The 12,843-nt window shown below is 36.0% G+C and overlaps 1 protein-coding gene across 1 annotated transcript; it reads left to right on the forward strand.

Annotated features, from left to right (window-relative positions):
• Positions 1-2,784: 2,784 nt before the first annotated feature.
• LOC143551180 (glucomannan 4-beta-mannosyltransferase 1-like) lies at positions 2,785-6,638 on the forward strand. Its single transcript, XM_077041670.1, has 4 exons — positions 2,785-3,309; positions 5,955-6,053; positions 6,135-6,387; positions 6,487-6,638. The coding sequence occupies exons 1-4, from the start codon at positions 2,995-2,997 to the stop codon at positions 6,636-6,638; spliced, it is 819 nt and encodes a 272-aa protein (XP_076897785.1). The 5' UTR covers positions 2,785-2,994.
• Positions 6,639-12,843: the final 6,205 nt, after the last annotated feature.

The raw sequence follows: 12,843 nt of genomic DNA on the forward strand, positions 1-12,843 counted from the left end.
GTCATTCAAAACCAACCTGACATGTTTCAAGCAGTACGAAATAGTAAATTGTACCAAAGAAGCTTGTACATCGGTGTGGATGTAAAGTGGATTCGTTAACTTCTATCCCTTAGCTTTATGGCGCACATCAAACACTAAGCAATCAAGCAAAATCTTGATATAAGTTTCCGTCAACTCAACCCATTTACCCCCTATTCTTACAGATAGCAATGCTTCTTTTATTTGGGCACTTTTAACTTTTAAGCTCATGTTACTAATAATGTCGATCATTAACCATACACATTTAAGCAATTATTTAACCCAATCAGATGTGTTTTTTAATTTATCAAGCTAATGTTGCCTGTTTGCTAATGGGATTGATTTTAGTCAGTTAGTCACAAGGTAACCATTGAGATGCTTTTAAAAAATCTAATTCTCATCAAAGTATTTTATTACACTATGTGTAAAATCATACAATAAAATTATGCGTAGAATAAAGTAAATATAGAAGGAACCTAAGCCAGTATCAAACAGCAAAGAGAAAAGGCTCAAGGAAGCAAAAGTATGAAATTACCCAAAAAGATGGAAGCTTTACATAAATTATATTCATACGAGCAGAGGTCTAGACTCTAGAAAGTAGATTGAAACAACTTAGAATCATATATAATTTGAATTTACAATCTTTTTAGTATGAATCTATTTATGTCTACTATTAATCATGAAGAATATCTCAATCAAGTACATATTCTTTAGAAAAATGGTTCACATTCCAATATCAAGCATACTGCATACCCATAGTCCCATAATTACATATCAATCTCCTAAAGGCTAAAATATCCGATGGTAGGAGAGAGATTTATGTAGCACTCCTTATCACCTACTTACGTGTCTAAGACGTAAGATCGCTCGAAGTGACAACCGGCAAACAATATGAAAAATCAAACCATTGATGGTGAACGCAAAATTCATGTGTTACAAAGGTAAATTAGATTTTAATATCCCACCTTTTTGTAGTTGGCCGATAATAATCTCACCTCTAAAAAACTTAACTTCATTATGATTATAATAATCCCACCTCAAAAAACTTTTGATAAGGAGGATAGCAACCCACATAGAAAAAGGATATGTAGATACAATCAGAATAAACAGAATAAAAAAATGATTAAATCAAACCATAAATCTACGTAATCTAAGAAAAAAATTCCCGTAAAAAGAAACAAATCAAAAGAAAGAAATGTAAAAAATGCTGGACTATCCCCTATTTCTAGGTTATCCACTTTTTCAACCAAAAATCCGAGTAGCAAAGCTAATCCAACGAACCCATCATTTGAATCAACAGATAAAAAATCAAACCTAAAACCTATGGGACAGAAATAAATAGAGCTGCTTATCACGATGAATTATATTTGTTCGATACAATATTGTCAATATAAAGGTTAATAAAATAATACGATGGAAAAAGTACAAGAACTAAAATTGAAAAAAAGTTTAAAAAAAAGGACTTGTGTTGGATTGGCACTGAATATGCATATATACTAAAATTAATAGTTTAGGTGGAGAATAAATAAAGATAAAGTAAAAAAAGGATTTATGCAATCAATAGTGTATTAAATCCATATATAATAAGTCGAATAACGAACTTCGATTCCTTGTTTCTTACTTGGTATTAGAGTTCGAATGAAAACTGCAGGTAATGCCAGAATTTCCTATTTTGTAAGGATCCATCAAATAAGGTTTACTTAGAAAAAGATTCTATAAAAGCAATGATAAATAGATACGAAGATAGCAAGAAAATAAGTAGAGCAAGAAAAAAATAAGGAAATATAAAAACATAGTATAGAAAAGATATCCAAAATGATATAGAAATCACTATCCTATCCTTAGTTTTTATTTCCTTAATTTAATTGAATTTCATTTTAGTAGAGCAAAGTTCCTTAAAGACCTCTGCCTTTTTTTAAAATATCCTGAACAAATCCTGTAGGCTGAGCGCCTTTTTCAAGGAAATAGAGAATAGCGGAAACGTTTAAATAAGTTTAATTCTTGATAGAATCATAAAAATCCACTTTCCGAAGATCTCTTCCTTCTCTTCGGGATCGAACATCAATTGCAACTATTCGATAGACGGCTCATCGGGATAGTCGTGGTCTTCAAAACTTTACCGATGGTATGGACGAATCCTTCGCTTCATCTAAATGTGTAAAAGATCCTAGACGCACTTGATAAAGAGGATACAAGTGGATTCATGTAAACTTATCTCGAAACGGTGCTCTAAACAGTTTGATTTATGAGAATTGGAAGTTTAAAAACCTTAACTGAAACACCGTCTCGTCGTTTAGAGCACTATTTCGATGTAAGTTTTACAACAATCGACACATATCCTCCTTTCGATCAAAAACCCTAAAACATCGATTTGAAATTCAAAAGAAAACATGACGGGGTTAAGTTTTTTTTAACGGGGTCCAATGTGAAAAATAGGGCGAAAGATGGCAATAATTTATTGAGGTGGGATTATTAAAATCCAATTTGTCCATTAATTAATAATATCACCAAAAAACAGATGTATGTTACTCACCCCTTACGTGAGCGTTGAAAAACGCAATGAAACTTGTCAATTACGACAAGATTCCAGCAAGTCATTTCAAACATTTCTATTAAAATTTGACTCTCAGATTCATCACCATTACACCATTAACCTGATTAAAATCTATACGTGACTAGCATACACAAGAAACAATATTACATTACCAAAAATATGTATTTAAAAATCAATTAATAAAGAGATTCAAGAAAGATTTATTACCTTAATCAGAAATAAGTGCTTTGAATGTCGTCAACATTGTTGTCGGTCGATTTGCCAAGTGGCCCAATTTTAGCGAGTTCAATTCATTCACCGCTATCTTCCACCGCTAAAACCACGTCAGCATCTTCAGCTAAAGCTCCCACCTTCTTCTATTTAAGGCATGGCTTCAATGTATCTGAGTATCCTCCTCTTAACTCTTTCTGTACACTTTCACTATGAGAAACTGGTTTCTAGCCGAGCCTGAGGTGAAGTCGGTCAATGATTTTGCAGGGAGTTTCACAGATATTTGGCAAGACATAAGGGTTAAAATGGTGATTCCGCCACTGACCGTTGCACTATGCATATGTGTTGTGATGTCTGTTATGATGTTCATTGAACGGATGTACATGACAGTTGTGGTCATTTTGGTGAAGATTATGGGTAGGAAGAGATACACTCAGTATAAGTTAGAAGCCCTGAAAGAAGATCTGGAGCAAAACAGGCGATACCCCATGGTGTTGGTCCAAATACTTATGTTTAATGAAAAAGAGGTACACATGTTTAGTTTAATATCTGCTCGGTGCATATACTTCATATCATAATTGGAGAAAGCAAATGAATACCTAGAAATCCCACATTAAGCACTACAAAACACACTATTACTTACAGTAAGGGGGTGTTTGGTACAGAGAATTGGAGGGTGAGAAATGGAAATGGAAACAATTCTCTTGTTTGTTTACGAAAGAAAGATGTGAGAAATGGAAATAAACCATTTCCATTTCTCCATTTCCTTTTCTCTAAAAAAAGCGGAGAATTGATTTCTCTAGGGTTTCATTTCTCCATTTTCCTCCTTTTCATTTCTCCCATTTCTCCAGCCTCTTCAACGATCGCATACCTCCACTGGAATCATCTTCTTTCTCCAGCCTCTTCTGACCTCCACTGGAATCCCAATCCAATCCAAGGCACCCCTTCTCTGGTACGCTCTCTTTCTCTACTCCTCTGATCTTGTGTGAGTCTGCATATTGAAGGTATCAATTCGTTTTTTTATGCTCATTACATGTTAACAAATCCAAGGCCCGAACCCGTGTGTTAACAGCCCAAACCGGTATCCTAACAACTACCTAATGAAATAAAGCTTAAAAACCGGTTACATCATTGTAACCTAAACAAAATCATGAACTAACCAAGAAATATACAGTCTAAATGCTGATATAATCAAGAATATTAATGTGCTAAGTTCGTATTATAACAGCCCTCAAAACAGTGGCCACTCTCATGGCCAATCGGTTAATATTTTCCATGTGAAATAGTTTGAAAAACAACTCGTCTTGCAACCATTGAACCCTGGAACTTTATCACATATTTTCCAGCAACTAGGTATCCTTTTTTGTTTGTATAAAAGTATTTTGACGAAGCTATAAAAGTATTATAAAAACCGCGCCTTAAAATACCCTGAAACGACAGTTAAGTGGCTCGTTTGATCAAGAACTGAACCCTATAGTCTAAGTACCGTTATGATATCATTTTAACAGCCCACATATATTATTTTAAACATATAATCTGACCCGAACTTGTTTGATGCGAAAACATACATTTTAAAACCGAACAAAAGGCCTAACGGGCCCAAACGAACCAAAGCCACTATTAAGGTTCCGAGAACCCTATTATCAGTATGAAACTTTTATTAAGTCATTTGCAATATATTATAACTGGCCCAGGACCGTGTTGTGGTGAGGAACCAGTTTTAGTCAATAAATGTGGCAAAGGGCATTCTTGGAATAAAAATATGACAGGTATATAACTAAAACTACAAAACAGAAAATATTGATTTTAAAACAGAAAGCTGTAAGTTAAACGTGTTTATTTTGAACCCTGAACTTGGTATAAATCAGCCCTGAAAGATACCTATAAACCGTGTGTTAAAAAGCATCCGAACCGGCACTTTGGTAACCCGTTTTAATAAGAAACGACACCTGCAGCCTACATGATATTATGACATATTTTTGCAGCCTTAAATATACTATTTTGATTATATATAATCTGATCTAAAACTACTCTAAGTGAAACATCGTATTAAAGCCAAACTAGAACCCGAACGGGCCAAAAACCAGACTCGTACTCGTTAGTGCAGCTTTAAAATATTTTTAAAACCTACGTAATGTAAAACAACTTATTTTTATGTACTAATACAGGTCGTAACACACTTGTTAACCAAAGATGAGTTTTGTTAGAAATGCACCATAAATGTGCTAACGGGCCTAAACCGAAACAAAGCCATATTTCGGTTCCGGGCAGCCTAATATCGGTATTAAACTTTTTTTGTAAATTATTACCACGTATTTTAACAGGTCCCGACATGTTTCGCAACTAAAACCAATTTCTAAACATATATAAAAAGGCAAAGGGCATTTTCGGTAATAAAGTGAGTTGGGTATAAACTTACAAGTTTGAAAAAAAAAGTATAAGTTTATAACAGAAAAATTAGACTATGAACCTCTTAAAACTTACAACGTGCAGCCCTTAAAACCGAAGCCAAACTTGTTGGCGTTTGGTAACCCGTTTAAGTGAAAAATTAGGCTCGTGAAATCTATGAAAAGGTTAGTGATGAGTTGAAAGCTTTACCAGGTATCACTACGAAAAAACGGTTCAAAGCAGCTCATTTGATTGGTAAAGATGTGGATCTAGGACGTTCTTTTCTTGCGTTGACAATAGAAGAGAAAATTGAGATGGTCGAGTTGTATACCGATGGTTCAATGGGATAGTTGTGTATGGTTGAAGTATGTTTTGTATGTGAATTGGTTTTAACTATGGTTGATGTTTTTTGCTTAAAAACTATGTTTTGTATGTGAATTGGTTTGATCAATACATATTTTGGTTGGAATTTATGCATCTTTTTATATGTTTTTTATTTTTTAATAAATATTTGTTATGAAAAAAATACTTGTGCTAATGATAAAGTTGATATAATTCTCCGTTTATTTCCTATGTACCAAACAAGAGAAATGATTCTCAGCTATATTTCTCTACTGAAATCTCTGTACTACCAAACAGAACAGTCAATTCTCATTCTCCAGACCAATTCCCTTTCTCTGCAATTCCATTTCTCTATTCCATTTCTCTGCAATTCCATTCTCTGTACCAAACACCCCCTAAATGTTTTATGTTTGTGAAATATACTAACATACATTCTTATCAGGTCTACAAACTCTCTATTGGATCCGTGTGTTCCCTTACATGGCCATCCGACCGCCTCGTTGTTCAGGTTCTTGATGACTCCACCAACCAGTACCTAAGGGTATCCCCCTCCACCCTAAAGTCTACACATAAAAACTCAATAAATGATCTATTTACTAAGTAAATCAGTAATTATATGCAGAAAATGGTGGAAACAGAGTGCAAAAGGTGGATAGAGAGAGGAGTGAATGTGAAATATGAAACCAGAAACAACAGAAACGGATACAAAGCTGGTGCTCTTCGTGAAGGCTTAAAAAAAGATTATGTGACCGACTGCGAATTCGTAGTCATATTTGATGCAGATTTCCAACCGGATGAAGACTTTCTTTGGAGAAGTGTGCCTTATCTTCTTGAAAATCAAGAACTGGCCTTGGTACAAGCAAGATGGAAATTCGGTAAAGCCTACTCATTTCTCTCATATGCACTATTTTACCCCTACCCAAAAGTTCACAGTTATTTTAGATTATACTTTAACTAACACATGTTTTGTTTAGTAAATGCTAATGAATGCATCATGACTCGCCTCCAAGAGATGTCACTAGCCTATCATTTTGCTGTTGAGCAAGAAGTGGGATCTTCAACTTGTCAATTTTCGGTTTCAATGGTAAGACAGAATTTGAAAGTTTGCTCACATATAGGGATGTAAATAAGCCAAGCAGCACGTGAGTTAGTCGAGATTGGCTTGCTAAAAGCTCAAACCGAGACGAGCTCAAGCCTAAAGATAAGCATGTTTAATAAACGAGCCCAAGCTTCGCTTAACAAGCTCGAGCTGGCTCGCGAGCCTATACATCCCTTTTTCATATAAATTTATTAGATTAATTAAATATATATTTATACAATATTAATTATTATATATAAAATTCTGATAAAAATAAAACTAAACTAAATAAAACTATAAATATACATAAAGAAATAAATATTTATATAAATTAATTAATTAACAAAACCGAGACAAGCTCAAGCTTGAAAACTACTCACAAGTCGAAGTCAAGCTTTAGAAATGAAGCTCAAAACAAGCCAAGCTCACGCTTGGCTCGGCTCGGTTCGTTTACACCTAAAACTTACACCCCTATTGGCCTACACACATTGATTCTAAGAATTTATCGAGCTCAATCCTAAAAATAAGTGAGCCCGAGCTTCACTTATCAAACTAGAGCTGGCTTGCGAGCCTAAACAAACCTTTTTCTATACAATTTTTATTTAATATAAATTTATATAATGATAATTATTATAGAAAAAAAAATTATGATAAAAATAACTAAATAACATATTTTGTTATGTATAGAAATTTTTAACTATAAATAAATACATATATATACACATATTCAAGCTTGACAACTACTCACGAGCCGAGTTCAAGCTTAAAAGCTACTCACGAGTCAAGCTCGAGCTTTAGAAACAAAGCTCGAAATGAGCCGAGCTCAAGCTCAACCCGGCTTAGCTTGTTTACACCTAACACCCCTACTCAAACAGATTCTAAGAGATTCTTTTAAGGACGTAAATGGAATTTATGCCATTAGGGACTGCGGGTGTATGGCGTATTAGAGCAATTGAAGATGCAGGTGGCTGGAAAGATAGAACCACTGTAGAGGACATGGATCTTGTAGTTCGGGCCAGCCTCAAGGGGTGGAAGTTTCTCTTTGTTGGAGACCTAGAGGTGAGTTGTGGTGTCGAATATGAAACTATTTTCATCAAACTAATATTCTAATCTATAGGTCAAAAACGAGCTCCCAAGTACCTTCAAAGCCTACCGATATCAACAGCATCGTTGGTCATGTGGGCCCGCTAATCTGTTCAAAGAAATCATCTTGTGTGAGGTAAAACCGTATAACTAATGAACGAACCTTTTCTTTTTCCTAATAACGATTAAACGTGTCTACTCTATTATGCAGAGAGTGTCCTTATATAAGAAGTTTCATGTCCTATACGCCTTCTTCTTTGTAAGGAAGTGTCATAAAAGTGTATAATATTATTATTATTATTATTATAGTTTAATTTGGTTATAAGCAGAAGCCCTAAAAGCAGATGTGTTATTAGGATTATTATTGGCCTAAAAGTGGCATAATAAGTAGGATGAATGAATTAGGTGAAATTAGAGTAGTAAGGTATGGATAGTAATGAAAATGTGAAATAAAGTAAGATCAATGAGCATATGAATGGTGATTGAAAGGGACAGCCAGCCTTACCGACTGATTGTTGCAGGAATAAGTGATTCAAATGCTCTAACGATTCATTATACTGAGTGTATCTGTTCTTGCCCGCAATTATTCACCAACGATCAGTTTCTAATGATTTTGATTGACAATGAATGTATACATTGAAGGCAGCTATGCCTTAAATAGGAGGAGGAAGATGATGATGCTTCTAGCGGTGCACTGACAAAGGATAGTGCGTGTCATTTTAGCTTTTCAGCTGTGAAACAACTGATTCGGTTTGGTTTGATTCGGTTTGGTTTGGTTTGGTTTAGTGATTCGGTTTGGTTTGGTTCGGTAGTGAGGTTCTTATTTTTATTTTTTAAAAATTTTCAAATAAAATTTTACATTTGTTAAATTCCTCAATCATTAAAAAAGAAAACATATTTTCTTACCGAAGAAGCGTGTATCGACTTACTTGTATACGATCAACGTTCCGTTTGCTATCGCAACATGTGAACTTTGTTGCGCTTGCTTTTCTGCGGGAGAATAATTGGTTTGTTGCAACCTGGACCATACGGAGTTTTGTTTGCCCCTCCTTTCATTGTTGCGTGGTGCTTCTGCTTGATGCCCTTTATCTCTTGCTCTGTCTTGGGCAATTTGTTTTTCATTTCGCGCGAAGACTCGCGATGCTTCCATAAGCTTAGCCCAAGTGGTTGGCATGCCTTCTCTGCTCACGAGAGCTCTGCGGAGTTGATCACTGCGCGCACCTTGTATAAAGGCTACACGCAAGAGTTGCTCAGTGATGCCTCCAATTGCAAGAGATTCCTGATTGAAACGAGTTATGTAGTCTTCAATGGTTTCATCATTCCTGCGTACGCAGTGCATGATGTCATCAGGGTCGCGTGTGTGTCTGCGCTGCTGTACAAGTGAGCCTGGAACTTTTCCAATAGCTCTTCGAACCCATCGATTTGTCCTGTCGGCAAGCTTTTGAACTAGACACGCGCTGCACCCGTGAGGCAGCGAGCAAACATGTGACACCATGTTGGCATCGTCCAGCTTTCTAAGTTTCCAGTGTTATAAAAACCTTGTAAGAAATCATCTGGATCTGTTGTACCATCATACTTGCCTAAACCACTTGGCATCTTGGTTTTGTGTTGAATGGGAGCCTTCGCAATGCGCTCAGTGAATTTTGAATGTTTTACCAAGATGGCTGGCCTATATGGTGTGGTTACGTCCACTTGCCCCTTCGTTTGTGGGTTGTATGGTGTGTATAAATCCATATCAGCTTTGGCTCCAGGTGCTATGTGCATGCGTGCGCGAAGCTGTGAACCTCCTGCATGAGCATCTCGCGTCTTCTTCGTGCTGTGCACCTCTTCCTCATCACTAACATCAGCTTGTTCGGTGTGAACAGAATGACCGTCTTTCGGCGCGTGCGTCTTTTTTGTTGTTCCCTGAATGGTTTGTTTACAAATGCGAGCCTTTGTGTTAAATCGGCTAACTTTTTGTGCTTTACCAACTCATTGTATTTGTCCATTAAACGCCGTTGTTCGTTTATGAGCCATTCTTTAGGGTCATTGGTTTCAACTTCCGGGCCCATTGGTCCTTTTTGTTTTGTACCAGTCAGATTTTGGAACGTGAGATCGTCTGGGGGAATTTCAGTTTAATTATGAGGTGTTGTGTTGAAGGGATGGTTACTGGTGGTGCGCGCAGTGTCACGCAGCGCCCTCAGAAACTGATGTCCCTCATTAACATCCTCAAGCACATTATCCTCCAGAACTTGATCGTTGTTTCGAATACCGGAAACCATGGTGAAGATTTTCCGAGAGAAAATTGATGAAATAGTGGTTTTGTTGCCGTTGTAACAGGTGATGGCGCCAATGAAGAAGCGTGTATCGACTTACTTGTATACGATCAACGTTCCTCGGGTACGAGTGTGCTATATCACCGATGGTTTTCCGAGATACGAGTTCTTCCACCTACAAAACGAATAGCACCGTGAGCTTACCCCTCATAAAGGGACAGAGGGGTCCTCTTTGGGGTAACCCTCCGGTGTGAGAATCAGATATTGTAGGAGAAGATAATAAGGATGTGAAAATGAGTAAATGACTTAGAATATATTTTCTTGCCTCCTCTCAACTGTTGAGGTGGTGTGGTATTTATAGTATTAGGGTTTCCAATGATTGGGCTCAGACCCAATTAGGGCCTTTTTGGCCTCCTCCTATTGCTTCGCGCCACGTGTACTTAGGACACCTAGTGCTTTTTCATTGATTATTCTTTGACCAATGTATTTCACCTGACCCATGTGCCATCACGTGGTGGCACATGGGCTTTGCTGAGTTGTCCACCCTTCATTGGCAGCTGTCAACATCAGCACATTCTTTATTCCTTAAAAGATACCTTCTGGAAGGTTGTCTGATAAGTACAATCATGGTTGTCCTTATCCTGATTTGGATTAGACTATTGTCTCATTTGTTGTGTGTCGCTTACGCGCGGCCTTTATGCGCCTATCCCGGGGATGCGCAGGGTCTTCTCTTTATTCTCACACTAAATGTGTGTGTTGTGTGCATATGTGATATGCGCCACGCGCAGGTGTTTCATGCGCTTGCGCATAGGTTTTGGCTTTGTGTCTTCATGACATCCTAATTTCAAGCCTCTTGTCTATATCTTGTGGGTTTACCCGCCCCGCTCGATGTTAAGGCGGGTGCATACCCCTTCACTTACGCTTCTTAATACCACCCGACCACAAGCTTTTTGGTGGGTCAACCCGTTAGTTGTAGTTTCATAACAACAAACCAAGCATTTACTCGATTTATGTCGTTAGTTATATTCACTTATTTGCTTAAGTATTATGGAATGAGATTACTACATAACCACCTCAACAAGCTTAGTTCAACAGGTTAGTTAGACCATGTATAGTGGTAATATCCCGATCTTGGGCGTTTTATGACACGTGGTGTCGTAGTCAGCTAGCAGCCTACTTAGGTTTGGCGTTTCGGTTAGTTTCAGTGATTTATTAGATGATGGAATGGAAGGATAAACCATCCAATCTGAAACAGTTTTAGTTTAGGGCTTGGTTTTAATTATACACCAGTACACCACTCAAGCTCCTTCTCCGACTATTGTAGGAAAACTTCACCTATGGTCTATAAATGGATGTGTTGGGATTTGCTAGTAAAATGTTTGAAACATCTAAAACAATAATAAATTACATACAAATTATCATCATGATAAAATATTTGAAATATCTAAAATATGTAACTTTCATGACAACATAAATCCCATAAAAACAAGTTAAAACTTCATATCCTACACAATACAAATAATATTAACAAATACATATCTAAAAAAGAAGTTCATTTTCCAAATGACGAAGCTACTATAAGTCTATAAGCATAACTAGACATGGGCCAAAGAAAAATAAAAAAAGATATATAAATTGAAAATTTTCGTTCATATAGTTTGGGTAACACCTAATTGGCTAATATCATACGAACTTTTTTTACAGATCCAATACCCAAATAATGTCTTAGTGTTTTGGGTATACCCGTTAAGATTGTGATTTTTTTATCATTAGAAAACCAATAACAATGAAAGGAGGATGGGAGAGAAACGAGGATATTCGAAGAAGAGAGGGTAGAAAGAGGGTGTTTTCGCTTATGGTTGTTCGAGCAAGTCAACGTGAAGGGGAGAGGGGGGGCGTTTATAAACGCGATGCCCTGGCTAAACAAGGGTAGAATATGAAGTTAACGGGGCATGAAACGAAGCTTTTTCTTTATTTGATATTAAGTTATGGCTTTAGATATGTTAAAGTTAAGGGAGAAGAGGAAAGAAAGAAACGTGAAGAGATTGTAGTTAGGACAAGCTAAGTGGAATATTATTACGAACACATTTTATGGGCAAATTTGACCTTATACCACAATCACCGTCACGTTTTATGACTTTAGTGATTGTAGTGGTGGGTCTAAGATTTTTTCCCACACCATTTTTTCAATACTCTAAAGTCTGTCAACTCGATTTAGAATTTTCTCATATTTCGGGTAAGACCAAATCACCATAATCAGAAAAATATATTTATATATATATATATAGATACAATACAATGTCATCAGAAATGAAAAATATTACTTTTTATGGTTGTTCTCTCCTATCTTTCATTTTCTAGAAAACGACTGCTTACATTTTGTTGAGAAACATTATAAATTAAATCTTTTTTCTACGTAACAAATGATGCGATTTTCCTATAATCAGCAATTCAGTTGCGTAAATCTGAATTCACGAGGTTCATTAAAAAACATCTACCAATAGCTGCCCCAATGAAGAAAATGATAACTTCAATAACCAATAGACCAACACACCGAGTCAAAGTCTACATACACAAGTAATATGTTTCTTCCTAAAACGATTGTCAAAATAAATTTATAAATTATATCATGAAGTTCTTGTTTTGCAAAACAAGATAAAAGAAACATGTGTAAATAAAACACTTTTTCAAAACAATATCATGTTATTTTAAGGGTGTTTCTAAACGTATCATCTCCCATTCATTTTTACTAAATGTATCTCCTGTCTCAAGCATTTATACGATTTAAACATTTTTGTTTATCCTTTACCATGTTGTTATCTTTTATTATCATTATTAACTTATTATTTTAAAAAGTTTTTTTTTATCAAAGAGCTTTTTTTTTCCTTTTTTTTGTTTTTTCTAATGACAAAAAA

The sequence above is a fragment of the Bidens hawaiensis genome, unplaced genomic scaffold (genome assembly GCF_021521415.1).
Source record: "Bidens hawaiensis isolate Kalapana, Puna unplaced genomic scaffold, B.hawaiensis_p1.1 tig00016274_1, whole genome shotgun sequence".
Taxonomy (NCBI): domain Eukaryota; kingdom Viridiplantae; phylum Streptophyta; class Magnoliopsida; order Asterales; family Asteraceae; genus Bidens; species Bidens hawaiensis.